Raw genomic sequence first — 26,669 nt, 5'->3', positions numbered from 1 at the left:
AGCTTAGAATATCTGCATCTCCTCTCCTACTTTTCAAAGTGTGTGCGTGTATGCACTTGTCAAGTCACAAAGTGTCGTTACTTACAATGCTTAATTATGTGTGCGATACATATACTGTATATATACATAAATATATTGACACATATATGTACAGTCGCCAACATAATCTGTCAAACTATAGGTGGGAACAGAGTAAAGAATGGGCAGGTAGAGAAAGCTCTGCCAAGTTTAGACATTCAAGCATTTTGTTTGAGCAGTTGGAAGTGTGTGTGCCTCTTCCTCTGACTGGATGTGTCATACCTGTGCACCTGTGGGTTTCAGCTTTCCTCTGCACGGCCAATCGGCCTGCCGTGCACCTGGATTTCTGTTTATGCTATTGCTGGAGGGGTCATGCTGGTATGTGTAGTCAGTCACTCACTCTGACATCTAAAGAGCCTCATCCAGCACGTGCAAGTACTTTCTGACCTCCATGTACATATCATAGTTGAAGGGTGATTTCATATGCTTATAAACCCTGCTGTTGACAGAAAGTTCAAATATGTTCAAACTCTTGCAGCGCTTGTTCTCATTTGACTTTTTTGGTACACTTTCTTACTACTTGCTAAGCTTGTATCTTTCTCCAGCTTTTCCATAATGGCCTACGTGACACCGATCAGAAACCTAAACACACACACACGTGGGCCAATTGACAGGGTCACATATGGGATGTGCTCCTAAATTCAGTATCATTTTCCCAGTGTAAATATTAGTCAATGTCAGGACCATTTACTCTGTAATGGCAGTCCTTCAGCTGTTCTTTCCGTAAAGCACTTTCTCTCTGCTCCTCTCCCTCGGGCCATCCCTCTCAAAACCCCTCTCCTTATTACTCCCCTCATCCAGCCTCATGTAATCCCCCGTTTCTCATTACCCAATCTTCTCTCCTGTTCTTTGCGTCTCCTCTTGAGCGCCAGCAGTCTCTGACAAGGTCCAGTCGCCTGCCAGACATCCCTGTTCCCCACATTGAAAATCCCCCTTCTTCCCATTCTCCTGACACAATATGATTAATCATTCCATTAACTGATCCACTGTCATTGGACTGTTGAGGGGCGCTTATAGTAAAACCTCAACCAATCCCCTGGGAGACACCCAATCTTCAGGCTATCTTAGAAAGCTCTCAAGAAAGCTCTTCTTGTCTTTGTTCACTACACTCCTAAAACAGCTGTCATCTAAAGTGGGTTCCGTCACTACATTTGCCCCTGGGTGAGGAAACTGAATAAAGGACTCTAACTGGTTCAGAAAAAACGCTGAAATGTTGTTGGAATTGGAAGCAAAGGAAAAGTTAGACTTTTAAATTAAATTAAGAGCTCTTTTAAAATGCACACACGCTTTGTGGAAAAGGAGAAGTTGATATAGGAGATACAAAAATTAATTTGAAGCATACTGTACAAACAAGACTTGAACAAACACTATGAGGTAATACTTCTCTGCTGGTTTTACATTTGATATTTATTGAAACAAAGTAGAGCATTGAGCCAATTTGTAAAAAGTAACAAAATATCAGCTATAACACATAATGTTAAACAAACCTCAAATTCACGGAGAAGCTTATAAATATACATATCTGGATTGGTAGAAATAGTTTGTCTATTGAGAATCATCACAGGGATAGCGAGCAGATAACGGAGTGGTACTGAAAATATGTGGTGATGATAAAAAAACCTCAACACTTTGTGATATATATTTATACATGCGTGTGTAACAGTAAAGCTGAACATGAGTGAGAAGAAAGAGTTTGTGTGTCGAAACAATAAGGTGCATTTCCCTTTACAAAACAGTGAAGAGCCGCATTAGTGAGAACACCATTTTTAAAAGTGACTTAAAAAAACTTGAGGTTGTCTGACTAAATATTGATTTATGATGGAGATGGTGTTTTTATGTTTTTAGCTTAGAGGAGGATCTGTTTAAAGAAAAAATAAATACAGTTTACTGATTGGTTGGATAGACATACTATATACACAGAGCATGGAATATTTCACCACTGTAACCACAACAATCGCCCATATATATTCAAACCATATTAAGTATTGTAAAATAATGTTAAATGGATAATCTGAATGAATATGGAAAAGAATGTAGGCTATAATATTGATATATTTGCTGATGCATGGTAGTAAAAAACAACAACAGCTGAACAGACACGCACAGACAGGTTTTAGCCTCTGTATCAAAGTGCATAATGGTGGAGGGCTTGTTGCAGCACCTGGGGAACTCTAAGGCTTCTGGGACAGCTTAATAAAAGGCCCAATCCCCAAAACACCCTCTTATTGTACCCATTGTACTCCAAGGACTTGCACGGACCAACAGTGTTCCTTTCTCTACATGAGGGGAGAGGACGAGTATACTTTGGTGAGGAGGTGAAGGCTGGTTTGGGACTGAGCCCATGAAATCACATCTATGCACTACAGCACACATGTGTTTTCCTCTCAACAGTAAACAAACCAGGACCTCATATTCAACTATGCCACAAATATAAAACACTACTCTTCTTTGGAAATGGAAGCAGAGTCCAATTTCGCAACCAGTGTGACCCATCTGACAAGACAAATGTGATATTCTGATATTGATAAATGGTGGAGGGAGATTTCCAGCCAGTTGTAGGCACTTGAATGGGTTAAAATTAGCTGGTGATACTTGGGCCAAAATAAAACATAACAATCTCAAAAATAAATATTTCACGATACTCTCAGTTTCTGAAGACATAAGATTTTTTTGAAAAAAAAAAAGAGTCAGTCTTTTTGCAATGGCATAATTGTTTAACTCTATAAATATAATTTATATAGTTTCTTTCTTCCATTCTCTCTCTGTGTTCGACTCCTTTGCTCCTCTGCTCACGAATACACACAGATGTATGCCCATCGTCTGCAAGCAAAGGCATCACTCCTCCTCTCACTTGCAGACGAATTGGTCTACGATTTTGGTGCAGCGCTTGCACTTGACGTAGCAGCACCAGTGGAACTTGCAGTGGCAGCGCTCCACTATCTGCGCCTTGTACTGGTCGTACCCGCGGCCGCAGCACATCAGCTCGCACCCATCCATGCCCTCCGAGGTCTTGTTGCAAAGGCGTCCCACTGTGCCCAGGGAGCCCGTGCTCTGGTTCTTCAGGCAGTAGTCTGGACTGGCCTCGATGTATACCAGGTCGTGGCTCGTGGGGGCGTTGAACTTGCTGTGCATCTGCACCAGCTTTCCACGCGTGTTGAGCTTCATGGCAGCAGCGCTGTCATACTTTTCCTTCAGCGCTTCGCCCACCTTTCGGAAGTCAGCCAGCTGTAGCCAGCAAGTCTTCAGGCTGCAGGAGCCTGACACCCCGTGGCACTTGCAGGACACGTTGGCAAGGTCGGACACCGTCTGAGAGGAGAGAGGAGGGGGAAGAAAATGAATAAATGAATTAACAAGGTGAACCTGCACAATCATTTATTTTTAATGTGGCAAATTGCAAAAAAAATGTCCAAGCGACACATGCTTAAAGTTTAATTTGACCTGTCTGTATAAATATTTGCACAACGTGCTGCTCATGATCTCATAACACATAACTTTTCCATAAAGGACCGAATGATGCTGTCCATGTCTCCAATAGTTCATTGAATAATACGTTGTCCACTCATTTGTCCTACTTGAAAGAACACTGCCTGGCAACAGATATCTGGAATTACGTTCCCTCTGAGGTGGTTTCAAGATGTTTGAAAAGGAAAAGAGATCCCAGAGCTGCCTCACGGGAGTCCGTCTCCCCACTGATCAAAGCCTCAGGAGAGGAGAGCTGACAGAGCTGTTACCCAGATGATCAGCGGAGACATATCTCATTGACCTGGATTGTCTCACTTCCAAATCCTCTTACTCTTCCTATCACTGGCTGGTGTCATTCTAGGGTCGGCAGTTTATATCACTATGCTTGCTTCTTATCTGATGAAATCTTAAGATCTTTGAGTGTATAATCCCTGTGTCTTACCCTCCTTCCAGCCTCGTTATTGTGTATATTCATCATCAGCCGGGCGCTCTCATATGAGCCTTTCGGGAAGCTCTTCTCCCGCTCACGTGCGTCCACAAACTCCTTGGAGAACCTGTAGCCATAGTTGAGGTTGTCTCCGCAGCCGCCCCACAGCCAATCTCGCGGCAGGTCCTTGGGGCGAGCTGCACGGCTGCACCCACAGCTGGAGAGCTCACCCTCTCTGCAGGCACGGCTCACCGCGTTCACCACTCCTGCCGCACTGATGGCATAAGTGAAGGCTGTTTCTCGGCTGCCTGCAGACACATAAACGGGGAAATCATGTCACATTTGACACAACAAGGAACAGAGTAAATAAGAAATGTGTTTTCATTTGGCAAATCCATCCACTACTCCTTTCTTCTAGGTTATTTGTTTATCACTCAATGTGTGTCACTTTCATTTTGCTTGAACAATTTAAATAGTGTTATGGGATGTGATGTCATATGACAGCATCAACCATATATTTAAGATTACATAGCGTTTAAACCAAAAGTTGCGAGTTCCTCATCACCAACATGTTGAATGTTGGAATCTGGTTTGCTGTTATTGGGCTTCAGCCAGAGAGAAGAGGGCGCCCTCCAGTGACAGAGATGCTTCCTAACAAGCTGCTGCCATTTCACCCAAATTGAAAGTGACAACAGTTCTTTACTTTATCTGTCATGACTGACTGATCCTGGAGGCCTTGCTCTTGAACTCCCACTGTTTTCTACCCTCAACATTTCCTCTGTAGGGACAAAAGGTTTTAAAAACTCACATGAGCAGTTTTTGCAATCACCAATCCATTACCACTTTTATTCAAAGCCAGAGATTAAAAGAGAAAACTGAGATAAGCGACTAAAGAAAAAGCAGCCGACCAAACTATGAGGCTGACATTGAAGACGGGGGCTGTTACAGGATAAGTCCACAGCTCATATACCTGCTGGGCCGACCTTTAGTGAGTGCACTTTAATGACAGTAACAGATGGACAGAACAGCAGATTAGGGAAAGAAAAAACGACTCAAGAGATAAATCAAGAAAAATAAATTGAAGAAGAAAAAGCAAGTAAAACGGAAAAGGAGACACACGCATGCACTAAATATCACAGAAAGTGGAAAAAGACAATGACAGAGAAGAGAACAGATGAATAAAGAAACCTTGTGGAAAGTCTGAAAGCTGTTCAGGTGGAAAACTCTGGCAAGAACACAGATGATCAGAGAGTGTGTGGGATTCATTAGTCTAGGACAGCTTTTAATCCAGCCCGAGTACATGGGCCTAAATGGACCTGAGGACAGACAGAGTGTCGTCTTCTACACTAATTCCCTTCTTCTGTACCTCCACCTGGAGCTAGCCAAGTGAGGCAGGGAAAGGGTCCCAACCAAACCACTTAAGCACCCCCAGGAGCTCAGCTTTAAATCACAAGCAGTGTCCGACGCCAGCAGACAGACAGACAGTTAGACAGACTTTCAGATAGACAGCCATGGAGGGGCGGACATGTTTACTTGGCCGAGAGTGGGCTCAGATGGAAGCAATGTTGGAGAGGGAGAAGAGAAATAGGAGAACTGCTGTTGATGAGGTTTCTATGAAGACTGATCTGTGGAGAGGGAGTCAGCAGCGCCAGCGATACAGAAAGGTAGAATCACCAAGAGTAGCGTAAAAATGTGTATGTGCGCACACAAGGTCACGTAGTGAGCTCGCAAGTACCTCTAGTGTTATCTATCCATGCAGACAGTTTCAGTTTTATGTGCTGAGGTTTTGAGATATCCATTTCTTGACATTTTTCCCACCGCCGCGATATGATGCAAGTAAATAACATTTCGTTTTGGGTGCTCACAACATCAATTTTAAATGACACGCAGACATCTCTTTCCAAAAACAAGGGTTACACTGGATCATCTACAGACCTCGGTGCAAGCAGTTTTCAGTGAAACTACTTTCTAACTAAAAATAGTCCCCAAGAAAAGTGTTGACAGTGTGTTCTGTGGATTATCCAGACTAATGGGGACATTATTACTGGAAAGAGAAGTTGCTGTTGAGCGCATTAAAGGTTATTCTTAAAGCTGTGATCACCACAAAATGAAATTCCATTCACCATTTATTCCATAAATTGCATGGGGGTGGGAGCAGAAAACTAAGCAAAAGATTCTGGACAAATGCATGCGTTCTATGTAGTTGTTTTTCTCGTTTGGATTAATTGACTTTAAAGAGTAACAACATGAAAAAAAAAAAACCCATCTGCATTTTTTACGCTCAAGGAATTTTAAAGTTTCCCAAAATGTAAGCTGACTTTTACTACTATTAGCCAAATCCGGCTGTAACTCTGCTATCATCCAACACCCACATGGTATAGCTTCATTATAATTCAGCTGGAGAGTTATGATCAATAAATGGTAAACCACCTTTACATAAGCCCCTGAGGTGAAGGCCCACATCCAAAGCAAACTAAAACAAACCTTGTAAAATGACAGGATGCAAGAGTGGGGATTACTAAGAGAGGAGCGTAAAGCTCTTGAACTTTCTATAAGATATCCAAGCAAACTGCATGTACACTACATGCACATACACATACACACACAGACAGTTTAATCTCTGACAAGGTGATGTATTGGTGCATACACTCACTGCACTCCCATTACTTGTAAATACAGGGCAGCTACAGTCCAGCTCCACAGTGTGTGTGTGTGTGTGTGTGTGTGTTACACTAGATTAGATTGTCCTTCATTCATCAGGGGAAAAGCAGATTCTCTGCCTCCCTCTTGCTCCATGTCGGGAGCTGGTTTAGCAGGCCAAAGCCACATGTGATTTATCCAGAAACCTCACTATTCCTTCCACACAGCTGCTGAGAATCAACAGCCCCACAAGAGGGTCAGTGAATCAGACAGAGGGAGTATGAAGAAAGAAAACACACAGACAGTTCAGATTCTGAATAACACTGGTGAATGTGTCGTGCAAAGGCGGTCATATTTGTAAACTTGCACATTTGTATCCACTGCTATGTGTTCATGTTAATGTTTCTAAGTACATATGCTATTTTTATACATTCTTGGTACATTTCTTACCTATTTGCATGACCCGTCCGAAAACAGAAGAGTTGTCCACAGTGCTGCAGTTCCAGCGCCGCTGTCTGAACTGGTACTGGCACTCTCTGATGCCGGTCTTGGCACCTTCACCGATGTACTGCATGTGGTCCTGGTAGAGCTGGCACAGCTTCTTCTGGCCCTGCGACAGGCCCACCAGCTGGCTGCACAGAGGCTGGGCCCCGATGATGTAGGCTTCGGGGATCAGTAAAGGGTTCATGGCCAGAGACCTGGATTAGGAGAAACACATAATGCAGTGGTTTTTACTCAAATGTGCAGGTTTTCAGTCTTAATTCCCAACCAACAGCTCATTTCACTTAATTAGTTTCTCTTTCTTATGGGTGAATCTATGTTATTCAGTCAAATGAGACACAGTTATTTATTAAATGTAAAATCCTACACCGTTTAGCTCTTAATGAAATTGGACTTAAGAAGGTATACCATTTTGGGCCAGGAACATACAATAAATAGAAGCACACATAGACAAAACATGGGAAACCAAAGTGGAACATTTAAAGTAGAGGACAGAGGAAAAATAGCTGAAGTTGGCACTTATTTTCAGAGAAAAATAAAGAGTATGTGAAATTAAAGGTGCTTGGTATAAAACAAAAAAAACGCTAAAATATAATTTGGTTCTTACACGTCTCCAAGCTGAAGTTGCCACCTATTTTAACTTGAAACCCTTGATAGCCAAGCAATGCCTGTCAAAGACCCCTCATCACAGGTTGTATATTATGTCGAAAAACTGCTATGAAGTTGTATTCCCTTTTAATTTAATCAAACAGTTCCATTCAGTTTTGGATGAGAGAAATAAAAACATATAAACACGGACTGGAAGAAAGAGAGAGAGACATGGATGAACACAATTGAAAAAGAGAGAGAGGAACATTAGTATGAGCATCTGGTTCCAAGCCACAGGACAATTAGAGCGGCCCATCCCTGAGCCCTAAGAGAAAGACAATTAGCCCCCAGTGTAACCCGATCGACTGGGGAAAGTCAGCAGAGAGAAAACACACACTTATACAGAGATGTACATACGGAAAAAAAGATGAATGTACACACAGACATGCAGACTGACGCTGTATCTCACACACACACACACACACAGTCAGTTGGCCCGCTGCTCCGAGACTCTAAATCATTCACACCTGTGCGTCCTCTCAAAGAGGAAACTGAAAGACACACACAGTCTGTGCTCCAAAGTCAGCTTTCCGAGTGTCTGTGGTGGTGTGCAAGTCCTCTGCTGGTAAATCCAACTTATTATTTGAACTTTACTTTAGTTTCCTTCTGGGCTGAGTCCATTCAAATATGTTTATTTGTATAAATCCTCCTTAATTATTTGTTTAAATTATTATTTTCACATAATTAGGCCTTCACCACATGATGTCACTGCTGGCTTTGATCTGCTCTCTGAAGCAAAGGTCCTACACAGAAAGTGTTGGTTTACTGTAAATGCTCCATGTTTTTAACAAGCACTTCACTTAGGATACACAATTATACACACAAGTGCACAATCAGACAAACAAACAGAAACAGCCACATGCCGTAAAGAGTTGTGAATTGCTTTAAGTATAGAATCTACTCTGTTGTACAGTATTTTTCCTATATTAGAAGTACTGTGTGTTTAAACGCAGCATGCTGAAATATAGAATTTGTAATAGGACGTGCATCAACACACACACGCATTCACACACTGTTCGCGTTTGCACATATTTGACAGCGACTCAAACCACAACATTCTATGTTTTCTATAATATTCATAATTTTGGTTTGGCAATATGCAAAGAAAGAAAATAAAGGAGAAAAAGGTCCTTTCTGAAAAGCTAATGTGCTACAGTCAGCAAGTAATGTTATTTCATATGTGGTGCAACTGAAGCTGAGGAGGCTTACTTAGCAAACACGCACACACACTCTCACACATAGGCCTGAAATGGACACTGAAACCAAGTAAATGACTAATATAAACACTTACAAAATATTTGTATAAAAAGGAAAGAAACTGTAGATTACCCCAGATCTTTGGGTGTTTCAAAAATATATATTTTAAAGCTCGGCTTGCTTATTCAAAAATTTGAATTATTTATAAGTGTAAAATAAGAAATTTCCGTTTCAAAGTTGACAATTTCCAGTGGTCATGACACGGGTAAACACACTGTGCAGAAACTTCATACCAATACAAAAATACTGTACATATGGGAAAAAAATGAATGCATACCACCAAGAGTTGGCCTCCACCACCACCTGCATGAGGAGTGTGAGGAGTGTGAGGGCAAAGACGCAGTGTCTGGAGTCCAACAAGCTGCCATAGGGCCAGCTCCCCGGCCGACACACACAGCCCAGCCCCAGGTTCATTCTGCTGCTTGATCTGAGGGAGGACAGAGAATAAAAGGTTGTCAGACTGCCTGCCTGTCTGAATGTTTGTCTTGCACATTTTATTGAGCAAAACACAGAAAAAGACAGACATCTGGATTGTTAAAATGTATGAAGGGAATGCAGGAACACATATTTTAGCTCTATGTCTGTATATCTATACTCTCTATTTTACATGCAAAAAGCACCGTGGTTGTGTGTGTTTATATGATTACAGCCCTAAGCCAGCAGTGCTTTCACAGCAAAGCAGTCATTTGGCAGCAGGTCTGAGTGTGAATCACATAAGACTGATAGACATGCAGCCAGAGAAGACACAATGACCATGTAACCACATCTCGACACATTCCTGACAATTCACTTTTCTCTGAGAAAAACACATACAAAGAGACACACAGAATCGAAATATCTATTTTTAGTCTACATATTTACTGTTCATAAGGGTCAAAACTAAATTGTTTCCATTCTAACCTCTTCTAATTGTAATTCTTAAATGTTTACATAAAAAAAAAACACTATAACATTCTGGTTCCTTTTCATCTATGCCTGACTGTAATTATTCAGGGTTAGAGCGCTTAATTTAGTTCTATTATGATAATATGGAAGATCCTTGGGAAATACTAATGAAATTGTTTAGCAAATTCGTTAAATCAGAGCATGGTAGGACTTAATAGGAAAATGTATACAAAACTTGGGAATAAAAAAGAAACCATAACCCCCAAAAGCATTTGATTTTATTGCTTTCTTCTGATGCATATAGGTTTTTTTAATAGTTATTTGACAAACAACGGTCGTGTCGGTCTATAATTGAATTTAAATTACGTTTTAGATGTATTAATTGACTGTGGTTCGGACTTAAAGGAGCCACGTCAACGGAGATGGCCTGCACCAGGCTATACTGTGCAGACGTTTCCCTATAACTACAAGAAATTTAAAAAAAAAAGGGGAAAAAAGGCTATTATGTGCAGGCATCTGCGTGGCTTTGGTGATATAGTTTGGCTGCTATGTGGGCAGAAAATGAATTAAAAATAATTAGCCCTACATTTGCAAGTGAAACTGATGTGCCAGCCTTCCAGTTTGGCCGTGTGTGAATTTTGGGACCCAAAGCAGGTCTAATTTGTCACGCTGTGTTATTTTCCAGGGTTGAGTCGTGGAGACCTGGGCCTGCCTAATACTCATTAAAGACGAGGCCAAGTTCACCATCACTCAACCAGCGCGCGCGCACACATACACGCATGAGCCTGTGCGCTGCTTCAGTAATAGACGGTGAAGTTATGTTATGCCTTTTGGCAGTTCTGCAATACACATAAAGTAATAATCCTCAGAGAGCGGCAGTTTAACTATGATTTTAAACTAATTGTCCTTATTACCTGAGAGGAAAGGAGATTTACAAATATATTAAAATGTACAGAAAATGTACTTCTACAATTAAATATTAATTCTACACCAAAGAATAACGCAACAGATGGGGTGAGAGCGGTTTCATTCTGCATATAAGAATTTAAATTGCCACAGGTGCTTGCAATTATCTCATATTTAACGACTAAGATTCAGCCAATCAGATCAGAGTAACATACTTGTTCGATTAAACAGACAAAGAAAAAACATAATTAAAAAAAAACAGATTTCGTATTATTGCTTAATTGCATTTATACATGTTCAAAGCTATAGATATCATATATATTTTTGTTTCGAAACGTAAATGTATTAGGTAACACAGCAACAAGCGTAGGCCTAATTCCTGCGATCCGTGACCCCTGGAAACGTTTTGAACCGAGTAAAAAATTAATTAGGAATTGACTGGATAATTGACAACAACCTCGCTCTTTCTTTCGGTAAAAGTGGCATCAAATTGGAGACATCCGGCAGACAGAATTTAGAAAACCGTCGTAATGATGAAGCATCGGGCTCTGACGTTGTAATGGATCATTTAGGAGGCTTTTTGTAAGGCCATATGGGACCCAATCGATTAACATTATAGCAGATTTTTGAAGGAAGAGGAGAGCAAACTGTTTTTTTAAATGAGCAAATTGTTCTTTAATTATTTTCCCCTCTGTTGAATTTTGGGAGCGTGTCTTTTCTTAGTTTTGTTGAACTCTGACTGCGTGAAAAATATCACTATTAGTAAATATAGTATAATTCTTAGCAGCAGAAAAGGCATTACAATGCTTTGAGAGGGAAATAACGAAACCTTGTAATGAATTACTTGCATTTTTAAGCGAATATTAAAGTATGGCCTGCATCTCTAAGCATTTTTATAATATGCATTGTGACAATGAATTAGTGAATGAGTTTTTTGTGGGTTTTGTGTGTAGGAAAGACAATTAATAAAGCATTTTAAAGCCTAAAAGATGAGCATTTTCCCAAACTGCATTGCACCTTAATGTACTGAGGGAAACATTGTCTTAATTTAATAGCGAAACAATGATCAGTCTCTTTTCTTGCCTGTCTTGTTGTTTAAAAAACCAGAAGAGGGAGCCAGGTACAAGGATTTGATGAGCAGAAGCAGCTCAAAGAACATTGTCAGACTTTAAATGGGCTCCGTTAACAATGGAAACAGAAAGGAGACTATTTGTTGGATTACAAATAAAAATGATGTGAATATGTATTCTCCTGAATTGATGTATTGCCCAACTGGACATTGTCATGGCCCTCAGTCAATGCAGTGAGGGAAATGCATGTTTAACACATCACATCTGTCATTAACATATCCACATCCAAGAACGAGTATTAGTTTAACAAGCTCCCACAGACACACGTATTCCCAACTTTTTAACATAAACGATGGCTGCAGGAAAATGTGAGGCTACTCACCAGGGAGCACAGTCCGTTAGAAGTTGTAAATCCAATTTCTGCCGACGATATCACACCAATAATCCCAGAGCAGGCCAGGTGGATTTAAGATGTCCTTTTCCGCTGCAATGAAGACACGTCTCCTCGTTTTATCCGGATTTCTTGTGAAGAGCTCGCTTGGCTGGGGTGAAGAAAGAGGAACGCTAAAGCAAAAAGAGTTCTTCAGGTTTGGTGTTTTGGTGAACACGGACGCCCAACAGTCAGTGAATGCGCTCCGTGCGCCAAACAGTTTACAGGGTTTGTAGGAAGCAGCGGGATATATAAAATGTCCAAAGACAGTGTAAGGAAATGATCAGTTCCTTCAACGAATCGGTGCGTGATGTTGCAGTAATTATAAACAAAAACAACTATCTACGGCAAACCCGAAGTGCCACTTGCGGAAACGTCGGAGGTAGGCTACTTTGTCGATACTAAAAAATAAGCGGCCTATTGGATTGTCTCTAGCCGGGTTAAAACTGTCCCCAATTATATCGAGAGTACGTCAAATAAAAATGAAAAATGTTGCTGTGAACATTAAATCCAGCCGCACACACGTTCAGGTCATAGCGCGTTTTACCTGCGGAACGATCCACACCGTGATCCTCGCCACAAACGACTTGTCAATTTACCTTCCATTCTGAGCAGAAAACGACTTGGACAATTCCTCAGCTCGACTTAAAAGTCTTCACATGCAAAAAAGTAAGTCATCCGCCTCGCAACAAAAAAAAGAAACAGATGCCACAATTAATCGGCTCCAGACTGTATGCTCCAAAAAACTTTCCGCGCGGACTATCTCCAAACAGTGTGGCTTGGCGAGCGCGCACGGTACCAGGGGGAGGAAAAGAGCACAGCGTGTGAACAGCGGCTTTGCTGAGGCTCCGAGTCTGTCGTCCTTCCACACCGTCTGTGTGTGTTGCAGTGCAGGGAAGTTTCACCGACTATCGCTTCCACTCCGCTTTCCTCTCTCACCTGCTTCAGTCGCCTCCTCTCACAAACTAGCACACTGCAGCATGGATGCGCAGCCCAAAACCTTCAGATGGCGCATGCGCTTCACATTTCTCCTCAAACCCCTTTCTACTTCCTCCAGTCACCAACTTTCTGAAGCAAGGAATTTGAATGTAGGTACAATCGTGGAGGGAGAGGAGAGAGAGAGAGAAAGAGAAGGGCGGAACAGGCTGTAACAAAACAAGCGTCTCTATTACCTAAAATAAACTTATAAAGCACCCGAGGCTATTACCCTATCCATACCAGAGCAGAGTTAGGATTTTCACTGGCAGCAGCTCGAGTTACCACTCGGTAAAATCAAGACAAGCAGGTCCATATCGTGTGCTTATACAGGCTGCTCTCATCACCTGAAGGCCTCTGAGCATTACAGTCATTACGGTAATTATTATTTTATGGTACATTATCTCAAAACATGCAGCAGGAATCCGTGAGCTTACAGTTCGATATTTCTCAATGAACCCGATGATGAGTGTCAGAGGGCAAAGTGTTTAATAGTTTCAGGTGTGTCACTGTGGGTTTCTATCCTCCACACTGAAGGCATTCAAGGGTGAAAGCCGTGTTATTTTCTATTGCGTTGGACAGAATTTCATCTGGATTGGGGAAATAGAAATATAATAACAGTCAGGGAAAGAAGTAAAACAGTGCTTAAATTAATTTAAGGGGGTGAATATTGACCTAATGCCCAAATAAGGGTTTGCCTCAGGTGATTCAGGAAAGAGAGGGGAAAAGAAATCCATTCAGACAATTTCTTGATACTTATCTTGTAGTCTTAGTCAAGTGCAGTCAATCTTATAGGGCCGCTGTGGGTCTAACTTAAAATCCATTTAAGCCCCTTAAACCTTATTAAAATGAAGGGAGAATATAAATGTATATATGCATACACAAACAAACCAAAATGTACATAAAAAACATAATTTTCTGCTCCTCAAATAAGTCTGTAATAATGAAAAACATTAGTGATTAAAACTGATTCTGGCCCCCAAAAAGGTTTATTATAATAATGATTTTTGGAGAGTCGTCATTTTGTCACATTTTTTTCTCCTTTAGGAATGTTACTCTTATAACTGTGAATACCTGTGGCAAAATTAAGTATGAAGTGCCTGCAAATTTTGCAAGAGTTCTGTTCCCAGCTAATGTTACCGTGGTGGATGCTGGAGGCTGCGACTGCGTCAAAGAGCACTTAAAACATGCTCAGCCACATTTCTGATCCCTCACCATGCCTCACAACCCCTTCTCCACCCCCCACGTTCCCCTAGGAAGCAAACTGGGCAACATCTGGCTGAGTTTATGAGAGAGAGAGACAGAGAGAAAGAGAGAGAGAGAATTGGTAGACCATGAAAACTGGGGAGAATTCTTTTTTGGGCAGTGCAAGAGTCTATTGTTGTAGTTGCCATTAGTGGCGGTGAAACTGCACCTTGTGAAAATACCCACTGTTGTACTCAGATTTACCTATAACACTGTCAATGTCAATGTTCACATTATGGTCTTGCAGATTAAACACATGGTGTCATTCTTATGAAAACAACTTTTATTCCAACAACAAAAACAAGCTGACCACTGCAAGCCACTGTGGAACAAGTCAAGGGTGAATACTGTTACCCCCCAAATTCTCACAGTTGTAACAATCATGAGCGCAGCATGAAACCACACACACACACATGCACACACAGTGTACAAAAACTGTACATAAGGTAAGGGCGAAATGGAAACGCTGTTACTGTTTAATCAAAACACAACACTGTACATTATCGTCAACCTCCAGTACAGTGAAAAAGGTAATGACACAGTGCTTTAAAATGCAAGTCACTTCATTATAAACAGATTTGCTACTCAGATTCACGGGATCAAGAAAAAGACCACAAAATAATACATCACTCATCAGCATAATAAATCACCCACAGTTTTTAAAATTAAAAAAGAAAAGTGGCACTCAAAAATGTTTCAGATGTAGAAAAGCTAAGATGACATGATATTGGTTTACAAACGCAATGCAGGTTAAAAGAACACGAGGAGAAATTCACAAGAAGACCATGCTCACTGATTTAAGGTCAGTCGTGTGTCTATTGGCGCGTTTCCACTACACGGCCTCGCTCGGCCCCGCTCGGTATGGCTGGGCCTCGTTAGGACTGGCTCACTTTATGGCGCATTTCCATTACAGTTTAGGAACTGGGGTAGTATCTATAGTAACGCAGTGTAGGCGGAGCCGTGACGTGATCTTCAGAGAACCCCAGAAAAACAACACAGCCGTTAGCTGTTAGCACTCAGAGCTCACAGCTCCTCATATATGTTCAGAAACTAGACAAAAGTTAAACAAGTACAAACCACAGACTGCCTGTGTCATGGTGAATACAGTCGCTGCTTTATTTATGTCTGTATAGGCCGTTGTTGTGAGTGTGGACGGTCGGAGCATATACTGCATTAGCTTAGCCAATCTCCATTTAGATCACACGCATTTTAAAAGGTTTTTCGCCTGCCGTCTGTCTGCAGACTTGACAAAGCATTAATTCATGGTTTTTACTAACCGGTATCAGTATGTTGTTACTTCGGCATCATTTTGAAACGTGTATTACAATTAAATCACGGTCAAATATGTCCATCTTGTTGTAGTTGTAGCCCCCTTGCCAGCGATGCTCTCTCTAGTTTAGCATACTCAGCCCGACTCAGCCTCGTTGTATCTGGCCCTAGACCCGCGATTTTATGAGGCCAGAAAAACTGTGAATTAGGACCCGCCGGCCGGTACTAGGCCAAGTGGAAACGCAACCAAAGACGGGCCGCTGACGTCACAGCCCTCTTAAACCGTGCTCCGCGCTGTAGTGGAAACGCGCCATTTGGTGTAAGCTGATGCTTGAACAGTTTTTGTCGTGCATCGTTAATCCCAAAAGTACCTTTCTTTGTTGATCTCTCGGCAGGAAGTGGGGAATAGTCAAATAAACGAGTAACTAGGGCGGTTTACTGGGTAGTCGGAAAGATTCAGATGCAGTCATTTCAGTCATTTGTTTCAGCAGACAGGGTTGTCTCCTTTGGCACTGTACATTGAGAAGGTCTCTGTGGATTGTGGATTTTGAGGTCCATGTTGTCATATTTACAAAAGTCTGCTATTTAACTGCCGGAGTAAACACATTCATGCCATCACAAACCAGTCCAGGATTGGCATTGGTTTACAACTAGTTCCACTGTCTGAGCTCAGCCGCACCAGTAGTCGACAGTGGTGGAGTGATTGCTGGTTGATGTTAAGCCAGAACTCTGTAGCACCCGCAATACTGTAAAATGAATCCAGCTCGCAGTCTATTGAAAACAGCTAGGGAAATAAAGGCCGCTTGCCAATACCTTGAAGCTCCACGCTGATGACTGATGGTCCTGTGGGCGGCATTCTCCCACCCTCTGTGGGCCATTGCATTTATCAGCGGAGGTGACATTCATCGGTAAGATGTGAGAATATCTGACCGGCTGAACGATGAGCTTTCCCATAATACATTAAAATCTTGTATCCTGGGGTATGTGTTCATATACAGGTCTGCTCACATGATGGTGGGGGGGTATGGGCTGGTTCAGTGTGTTCCTTGCAGTTGAAGCTCTTGAACATCTTGGTACCTGGCCTACACCTACAAGCAGCTGTGGAAAGAAACATGAAAAAAGAAATCAGGAGGAGAGGTCAACCACAAAGTATGAAAACCGAATGCTTTATTTCACACAGGGATATGAAGATGCATCATCAAGCCAGGAACTTAAGGTTGTGTTTTAAATGTTCTCCAAAAAGGTTACATCATGCAGTTAATTTGTGTAGTAATGGACAAAAGATCTCAAAATACTTGAATCCATAGTATTTAGTTTTTTTTAGCTTTGACCATTTTCTTCCTCCAACTGTTTGGCGAGCCTCCAGAGGTCCTTAAGAATGCTAAATGCAGTTGGCACCAGCCCAGACATCAAGTACTCATTAATAAAAAATAAAAAGCTATTGGAATGTGTCTGTTATTCAGCCCTCACAGCAGTCAGCAACAACTCACTTCTTTCCTAAGGGTTAAGTTGTGGGAAAAAAAAGAAACAATGATGTATGTCTAGCTCGCTGGGGGCGCCTCATTGGCTGAGCAAACAGGCCCCAAAATAACTACCAATCACTGAAGACGTTATCATCAGTCACTCAGGGAGAGCATGTTGATAGAACTTTAATACAAACTTTGTTTGTCTTGGACTAAAAGTGTTCCCAGGTAAAGTTTGGGAAAATGTTGTGTTAGAGAAGATTTGACCTGAGTAATGACCCCCAACATCTTGAATATAAAAGGATTACAGGTATGGAATGGTAGCATCTTAGGTTAGTGTTTTGTGTATAGAGGAATGCCAAATTGTATGGAATGTGTTCAACACAGTGAGCAGAACTGCTCACACTCTTCCTGTCTCCCTCTGATTGGCTGCAAGGCAGAGAAGGACCATCCATTACAGCCAGGAGTAAATAAACATGCACAGCAATTAAAGTGCCATCATTTGTTATGCAACAAGGGGTGTGTGTGTGTACACATAAACCCAATTGCGTGTAAGTGTGATCAAATGTGTGTCTGCGCATGTACATGCTCGATTGTGTGAATTTGTGCATGTGTGTTGGTCGCCATTCTCAGGTTTCATTGCCGTCGCCTGCACTTAAATTAATGATTTGGGGGCCAGAGAATCAACAAATATGGCCCCCGGCAGGGCATAATGGAGAGCACGACCTGCCTGTGGATGTGTTTGAAGACCGCTCCTCTTTCTTCTCTGTCAACACCTCACTACTTCCACACAACAGACGCATTCACTACACAAACTCACATGTGACGCCTGTGTCCATGTTGTTAATGAGGAAGTGTGTGTTGCTATATGTGGTCATGAATGTGTGTACGCTTATCAGCCAATGATTATTTAACATGTCAGCATGTTGTGACAGAGTGTTGAAATCATGGAATTCTATGTTCCTGAGTGTACGTTCTGAAATTGTAGTCATGATTATGCCCGCTTAAGAAACATGTGACAAAGCAAAGCATAATATCAGCCTGGAAAGCAAAAACCACGCTCTGGATAATTTAGTGAGCTCAAATGGCTCCGACAGGCAGCTTAAAGCCTTTTCAGCCCAAAGGTCGATGTCCACAATTTTCTGCATCATCAGCTTCTATAGGCAGCAAAAAAAAGTCAGATACAAGACACTTCATGCACAAAGAGAACAAGATGCCCCCTCGCTATTTTAAAATGATGATCCTAAATTGTGCAAGGTAGCTCTTGTCACTGTATACTTGTCCAACTAAATTATAAAATAAGTTGAGTATGATTGAAAACAGCTGAATGCACATTTGACACATAGAGGTTTAATTTATTAAACAGACACTCATGTGCAGCAGTTTGGCTGCATGAGGAATGTAAGGGAAGGAATGTGATAAATTGCTCTGTAATATTTAGAACGTGACCTGAGTCCTTAGAAATGGCTACCGATAAAACTATGACATTGTACACTTGACAATTATCCAACAGATCAACGAAACCCTCTCATTTTGATATTGAGTCCCTTCGTGTAGGGATGGGGGAAAGCACATTTGGTAATGGCTTTATTTACACAAATATGAAAGTAAATAGAAGTCTCTTTGGGGGTTGGTTTCAGATCACAATTGGGTGAACTGTCCTTTTCAATTCAAAATTGCTACCATACCAATGCATACCTTATAAAATAGCAAAACATAATTTCACACTCCCTCTTGCAGCACTCAGCCTTCATCTGCCTGCTACTCCAATCAGCAATTCCTATCTTCTACTCCCTGCGTTACCTTCATCCTCCTCCCCACTCCCCTTTCTCAGCGTGGTTGATAGTGGGATCAGACAGGGTGAACACTTTCTCATATAAATACTTGTTTAGCCTGTGTCTGGAGAAGGACAATGATTGACTTATCAACATTTGCATTGCCCTCTGCAGCACAGAGGCTTGGTTGAGAGGAAGACCAATTTCTACTTCCTGGTACCCCTGTGTAAATTAAACAATGTTCATTTTGTGAGTATTGTGTGTCTACATTCACAACATACCAGGTCAAAGCCAAGTAAGTGGATAGGAAATCCAAAAAAAGGCAGTAAGGTGTCTGTTTTGTTAATCTACCTGTATTTCTCCCAAAATCTAAATTGCGTTTCTGTACAACTGACTGTCTTTGTCTTCAGGGATTGGGTGTCAACCCTGAGAGTCTGGATGTGAGCGGCTGAATCCCTTCTTGTCTTTAAGTGCTACTAATATAAACTGCCTGTTAAATGGATCCTTGCAGAGTTTTTGGACCACCAATGTTAAAGTGCTGCTCCTTCACTTGGAATTACACTGTGGTTGGTATCCTTTCACTTCAACAGAAAAAAAAGAAACACACCAAATTCAATTACCAGTACAAAGATGCCCCCCCCCCCCCTCCAGCACCCTAACAAGACGAGAGACGTAAAACAAGCGCATGAAGGGGCAGACATTGGAGTTAAATACTGAGTAAGAGAGCTAACATCTGTTCTGTCTACGTAGTCATGCATTTTTTCTTTTTGTTGAGATCCTCTGTGGTCACATGTCTAGTATGGGAACACAGACATATCATGTTTCTGATAGGATGGTCTATTTAACCTCTGGAAAGAAGGTCAGAAGAGAAGCAGATTTGGCAAAATGCTTTACAATGAAAACAATGACAAAACAAATCACTGTTCTTATCATATGTCTGATGTATTGAATGCATAGTCTATGGTGTAATCACGATTCAACAAATAAATCACAGCATATTTTTTGCTAATTTGAAAGACAGTGTGTAAGATAATCTATTATAGCAAATGTAATACAAAAAAGAACACTTGAAATGTGGTCCAGCTCCACTTAATTCATCCGAGGTGACACATTCCCACAGGCTAAAAACTGAGATAACATAATAAATGGATTACAAAGAAAATCTGTTCACATGCCCATCCAGTTATTTTGAAACCACAGCTCTTTAGAACTCTTTACAAATCTGGCCCACATCAACCTACCCCAAGAAGAGAGAACATCTCCTTGGTAACAATTGCTTCAAGAGCTTGCCCTTTCTTCCCTTCATTTCTCTCTTTTTCTTTTTTTTCTGCCTGACTTTTACAACTTCCTCCTGGTTGGGACTGCAGCTCTAACCCAAACAAAACTCCATTTTTTAGTTATTGGCCCTCATGGCATGTAATGGAGAATCAAGCTAATTATCCCTACAGCTGTTTTCACTTGCTTTTTATGTAAGCAATACCTGGCTGATCCAGAGAGCAACAGTGAGGCCCTTCTTAGCGCTCCAGGCCTCCAGGCCGGCTGGAATTAGAGAGCAAAATGCCAGGTTTTCCTCCCCCCGACGCTGCCCGTGTGTACCCCTGCACCCATCTCCCAGCACACAACGCAGCCTGACACAACCCCCTGCACGCCCAAATCTTCCATCTCCACTCCCTCATACAAATCTCAAAAACTCCCCCTTTGATGTTAAACAAAGCTACTCTTCACTTAAGATCTGTGTGGCAAGCGCTCATTTTCTTCCACTGATGGTCCCTGGCAATTAATGAAGGAGGTGAGCTAGGGTGTGGCTCAGATTAGCCATCTCCTGCTGTCATAAGACTAGAAAGAGAGAGAGAGAGTGAGTGCAGAAAAGAAGAGGGAGGGAAAGAAGGACGGAGAGCGGGAGAGAAGGGGGAAAATAGTGAAAGAAAACAATCCCTCACAGGCTAATTACATAATTTCCTTCATATGAGCAAACACATGCTGGGTGAAAGCAAGTGTGAGCAAGCCTCACAGATGCCAGGCCAAGAGGTGCTGCGGAGACCTACTAACACAGTCTACCACTGCTCTCTAGTAATGGACAGCCTATTCCACAAAGGCACTGAGCCAGATCTCAAAGGCAACATTATCTGCACTGTTTGTTGCTTTTACGAGATTCATATCCAAAACCTTAGTATTGATTCTCCCTTCTCCAGCAGTTTCAGGCTAAAGTGACTGTGCAGATAAACAACCACCGGTGTAACCTTTCACTCATTACAGATTATTCCTTGCTGCAGCCAGAAATCTGTTCAGTACAAACACCACTAGGTGGAGTTGACTGTTGATGAAAAAAAAAAATCTCATGTATCAAACTCATTAAACTCCCATGAAGAGGCAGTGTGCATCTGCGAGTCAGACACCGTGCATGCTTCCCATGGGCCAACTCTGAACTTTTAAAAAACTGCTTCACTAGCGTGCTTTGTGCCTCTTCAAATGTACATCTGGTTTGAAATGAACTTATACAGAGATGGATAAAGACAGAGGGGGACACTGGTAGCAATTTTACAACTTCTATTATTTCAGCCAAATTATAGTAACAACTGTGCCAGCGACAAAAAGGAAAAGAGCAATTCCTCCCTTGAACTCCTTCTCTCTCCCTTTTTTTTTCCTCTAATCCTGTGAGGAATGATGGAGGGCTCCGTGTGGAATGGTGATGACTTTCCCGAGTCCAGCCAAGGTGTGCCAATGTACAAATGATACGGGTGGAATCTGCAGTACCTATTCCTAATGTAGAGGTTGTTTTGACATATTTTGCACAGACAAGACACTACTGCACACACATATGTAAATGCATGTATGTATGCTTGCGTTAAAACCTGTACGTGTGCACAAATGTTGAAATTCACGCACGCAAATAAAAAGGCACAATCATCAGAGAGGAAAGATTGGCAGGACATCTTCAAATATTCATTTATGACTTGGGGCGGAAAAGAAACTATGTTCATAAAAGTGCAAAATGTTCATGCAGGTCTAAAATACAGGTTTGCGCAACAACAATAAAAGGTGCATGGAATTCTCACTGCTCCCAAATTCCTCTCCTCCTCTTCCTCCCCTCCTTCTCACCCACTCTGTCTCTCTTGATCTGCTTCTCATAGTGCTCAGAAGTTCCTAAGACTAATCTCACTCATTTACTCCTTCAAGCTTTTTTTTTTTTTTTTGCCTTATCACAGGATTCTTTCTCTTTTCCACTCTCTCGCTCTGAGCACAGTGTAAGTGGCAGTGTTTATGTTATTGGGAGAAATGTCAAGAGCTCTACAGTGGGCCAGCTGCTTGAGCATCAAAGTCTGCCTGTGATGGCTGTGTATACAACTCTCAATTGCACCTATTTTTCCTAGTGAAAATAGCTTGGGGACCATGGTAAGCTTGTGTCCCATAACAACACCTTGACCTAGAGCTACACCTCAAAGTGGAGCAGCGGGAGCCCATCAGAGTCCAGGCCAAAGAGCCTTGAACGCGCCTGCATCCCGACACCATCGCAGGCCCAGCCAGGCAGGGGAGACAAGTGAAACCTGAACCCACATTAAAGCACCTCCATCAGGTAGGAGATCAGGGGAGGCCTCCATGCTCTCAGTGTCTGCGGGGGTCCGGGCCTCTGAGGCCCTATCTCACCTCCATCTGGAAAGAGAATCTGAGGGTAGTCTGATGGTTTGATAAGAGGCCATGCCGACTGACATGGTAACAGCCTCTCACCCCTATTCGCAAAAAAACAGAGTGGATGCAAGTCTAGCTGCGGTGCACTCTCATGTGGGTAAAGGTGGGAGAGTGGAAGGCTTGGTTTGGGGGGTGTGGGTGCATGGTGGAGTTCTCTTTGCTTTGAACATTTGACCTAGTACCCTTAAATGTGTGTAGAGGTGCTAGGCCTACAGGAACATGTTTAAAGTATGCATGTGCCGACATCAAACCCTTCTCTTGTGCCTGCTTTGCTCTTTGTGTGAAAAAGAGTCTACACAGATAAATGTGGGAAAATGACATGACAGACGTCAGAGATATTCATATTTTTGTTTTATAAGGCAGGAACATTTCCATGCCGAGGGTACAGTGTGGGCTGGAGTGAAGACATTATTCCTGAAAGATGGAAAAGAAAGGACAGAGGGCCAGACAACTTGTGAAAGTGAAACAGCGATGTTGCAGAAATATGTTTTTTTTAACGTGTTTCTTCTCCTTTCTGTGTTTGTGCCTGTAAGCATATTACAAAAATACTGCAGCGCTAATGAAAACAGTAAACCCTCCGTGGTTTTCTATGGTGAGAATAATGCTCCACCCTGCTCTTGATGTCTTCTCAAGATGAGACCACGTTCACTGACCCATCAGTTCTCACTCCTGACCCAACTAGTCGCTTCCTCTCTCTCCCTGCCCACAGACTCCGTTTCTCCATCTGTTCTTTATTGTCCATAGTTGAGTTCCCTCTCTTAACTGATTTGCCCTTCTACTATACGTTGGAGACATTGAAGCATCTTTTTTTCTGTGCTGTGCTTCTACAACATAAAAAACTTTTCTTACGACTGAGCACTTAAACTCGACAGAATGCAGACAACACAAACTGCACTTCACATTTTATGGATTCCTGCCCTGGTGCAACACACACAAGTAAGAGGAAAGGCTGATTACTGGGCTTCTTATAGGCAAATCATGATTTCTGATCATGAGCAGACCAGGGAGTACATTTTGTAAATGTGTGTGTGTGTGTGTGTGTGTGTGTGTGTGTGTGTGTGTGTGTGTGTGTGTGTGTGTGTGTGTGTGTGTGTGTGTGTGTGTGTGTGTGTGTGTGTGTGTGTGTGTGTGTGTGTGTGTGTGTGTGTGTGAGTGTGTGTGTGAGTGTGTGTGTGTCCCATTGTTATACATGGGCAGAGAAACAACAAAGACGGAGCTATGAACTTCAAATGGTTTGGTCTGGTCTGGTCATCTCGGATCTATTTAGGATCACTTAAGCAAATAAATGTGATCCTTCAGATCTCAATCTGCTCTGAATGAAAAATAGGCTCACCTTTAAATAGGTATGTGTTGGTGTGCGTATCTGCGCCTGCATGTGGACCTGTGAGTGTTTGCGTAAGAATCTGTATCCACATGTGTGTGTGTGGGACACTTGTGTCAACAAAATCTGATAATAACATCTATTCAGTAGCTACAAGTATTTGAGGTAGACAAGTTCAAACGAAGATTTGCACAGTCAGCAAAGTTTTGTGTTTGGTTATCAAACATTAGAGCCCCTGCTTATCCAATACAAACAATATGTTCATTTATACATCCATCCCACTTGGATTTAGAGTTAACTGACTTTGTTTTTGTGGTTTGTTCTCTCTTTTGTATGCCTGTGCTTCTTCTTTCTTGCACACCATGGACTGGCCACAGCCTATTTTACAACTTTATTCAACCAAACTAAAACTGTGTCCATAAGCAGGATCTGACAGAGTGACAAAGTCAAGACTGATGTCAAGTGTGTTTGTGCTAGCACAGCTGCCTTGCGGTCCTTAATACTATTTAAGTCCGGTCTCAGGAAGAGCCAATCATGTTGTTGGCCAAGTCTGTTTGGTGCTCCTGGGGTCAGTATAGCCCCAGGCCTGAGACACATAGGATATAGGCTGTGGATAAATAGGGAGGCTTTCACGATGCCTGGTGGTCTACTAGTGATCTTTACCTCAGTCTGACCTGTGAAGCGGTGAATACACATTTAAAATGATGCCTAACATGCTAAACTGCTTATTCTGAGCATTTCTCTTTCAGAGGTGAAATAAACAGGTAATGTGTCTATGGGTTTGTAGGTACACCAGTCTGTTTGGTCCCACTGCCAGCAAGCATGTTGTTGGGCAATGAGAGGAGTAAGAAGGAGGATATTCAGAAAAGATGCAAGGGGACATCTTTTTTGGGGAAATAACCCACCTTTACAGCCTTAGGGTGGAGAGATATAATGCAGAGATATAATGTGTGGTGTAAAAGTACAGGTGAGAAAGAAAAAGGGTGAGAAAGAAAAAGTGTGAGAAAAAAAGGGTGGGATCGACACAAGTACTGTAGGGTAAAACAGACAATAGGGGTACCTGATGAGTGGGAGGCCAGACACAGACACATTTAGAGGAACAACTGTTATAATTCCTGAGATATCTTTGCACTTTAAAAAGCCTCTGGAGCACCAAACATGTACATTGTCACTCTGATTAAAACCACAGACACTTCTTGTGGGGCCTTCTTGAACCTTTAACAACCTTTTTGAGTGCTCTGTGCATTACTATGGAAAGGCGCCTCCAGTGAACCAGAAAGGAAGATACTGTGGATCATAAATAAGCATCGTAGAAAGTGACAGAGATTTGGCTCTGTGCACAGATAGAGAGTAAATAATCCTCGTTAGTTTGGACAAAGCATCTCATATTTGTGTGATATTTACAGCTGAAACACACTGTACACATTAAATAAGCGCTGATAGACTTATCTACAGTAACTTCACTAAGGCTTAACTTATAGTCTTGCTGTTGAATAATGGAACAGGTTATGATGCTGTCGCTAAGCAAAATGTTCTTTGTGATGATATCAATGGAGGATCCTCATTTTCAGCCATGGATGTGTACTTATTTGTCTTTACTTGTATTCTATTACTAATGTGCTTTTTATTCTGTATATTTAATATCTTTATAAATGCATGCCCGTTTTTACCTGCTATGCCACCTTTTGCTGTAACACTGTAAATGTCCCCACTGTGGGACTAATACAAATAATTCTGATTCTGTTATAGAGTTGGGCTGGGACTGTAACGTATGTGTTACTGTTTGTGAAAGGATGCAATGTGGAATATTGATGTGTTGGCAAAGTTAGGAATAACTTTTCATCTCTGGTTTATTTCAATAAAATTATCAAAATTAGGATGAATAAAAGTTGAGAGATGATGTGAAAAAGAGATTTTGTGAATTGTGTGCAGACTTCGAAAAACGTGTAACATATGCAGTATGAAATGTTGGCGTGTGTACATGTGTGTGTGTGTGTGCGTGTGTGTGTGGTAAGTTGGTCCATTTTGTCTGGGTGGTGCTGGGAATACTATCGGCTTAAGGCTTAAAGAATTCAGGCCTCCCAAGCAAGGTCATGTGCTGATGTTTAGTAGGAGCTTTCTCAGGTCACAGACTATGACTTTCAACCATCACTCACATTACCACACATCTTTGAGTAGTTGTGTTTCCCTGGCATACCCCACATCTCCCCCTGGTTGCTTTAATGACAGGTGACAGCATTCTCAGTCCACTTACCTAGTTGAAACAAAGACTTGGATTTGAAATTTTAAAAAGTCAAATTCCTGAATGTGCATTTAAGTGATGAGACAATATGTTTTTGTACTAAAAGAAATAACTTAAAAAAATGTGAGTTGTTGGTTTTGGATTGATTCTTATGAGTACATAAACAAAACACATGGCTATTTTTTAGGCAGTGCACTAAAATGTTAAAGGACAGGTTCACATTTATTTAGGTGTGTCTTAAAAAATATCAAAACGTACAAGTTCGCCTTATGAGGCCTTACAATACGAAACCCTCTGATCCTAGACCCTTGCAGCGGATAGGGAAAAAAACTATTAACAAGGAAAAATAGGAGGCTATGATATGTGAACATTTATTTAAGAGCCAGTA

General features: G+C 41.7%; 2 protein-coding genes across 3 annotated transcripts in view; both read right to left on the bottom strand.

Moving 5' to 3' along the window:
- Positions 1-1,466: 1,466 nt before the first annotated feature.
- On the bottom strand, positions 1,467-13,280 carry wnt5a (wingless-type MMTV integration site family, member 5a). The gene is made up of 5 exons (XM_034145193.1): positions 12,257-13,280; positions 9,291-9,440; positions 7,058-7,305; positions 3,983-4,275; positions 1,467-3,384 (listed from the first exon to the last, which is right to left on the bottom strand). Exons 2-5 carry the CDS (start codon positions 9,425-9,427, stop codon positions 2,926-2,928), a joined length of 1,137 nt encoding a protein of 378 aa, XP_034001084.1. The 5' UTR covers positions 9,428-9,440; positions 12,257-13,280; the 3' UTR covers positions 1,467-2,925.
- A 2,723-nt stretch (positions 13,281-16,003) lies between these two features.
- Positions 16,004-26,669, bottom strand: part of LOC117493981 (ELKS/Rab6-interacting/CAST family member 1-like) — a 143,544-nt gene continuing 132,878 nt past the window's right edge. For both annotated transcript variants that reach the window (XM_034144578.1, XM_034144579.1), the window contains one exon: positions 16,004-16,891. The gene's annotated coding sequence lies outside the window, so the exon portion shown is untranslated. The remainder of the gene's footprint in view (positions 16,892-26,669) is intronic.

The sequence above is a fragment of the Trematomus bernacchii genome, unplaced genomic scaffold (assembly GCF_902827165.1).
Source record: "Trematomus bernacchii unplaced genomic scaffold, fTreBer1.1, whole genome shotgun sequence".
Lineage (NCBI taxonomy): Eukaryota > Metazoa > Chordata > Actinopteri > Perciformes > Nototheniidae > Trematomus > Trematomus bernacchii.
The sequence above is the reverse complement of the archived record's forward strand: the minus strand, read 5'-3'. Positions and strand labels throughout refer to the sequence as shown.

Bases quoted from the DNA above. Each gene is read 5' to 3' on its own strand.
- wnt5a (XM_034145193.1), bottom strand. From the start codon at position 9,427: ATGAACCTGGGGCTGGGCTGTGTGTGTCGGCCGGGGAGCTGGCCCTAT. The intron at 7,306-9,290 runs GTATGCATTCAT...CTCCTAATCCAG, and splicing joins GTGGAGGCCAACTCTTGGTG to GTCTCTGGCCATGAACCCTT. The intron at 4,276-7,057 runs GTAAGAAATGTA...ATGTGTCTGCAG, and splicing joins CGGACGGGTCATGCAAATAG to GCAGCCGAGAAACAGCCTTC.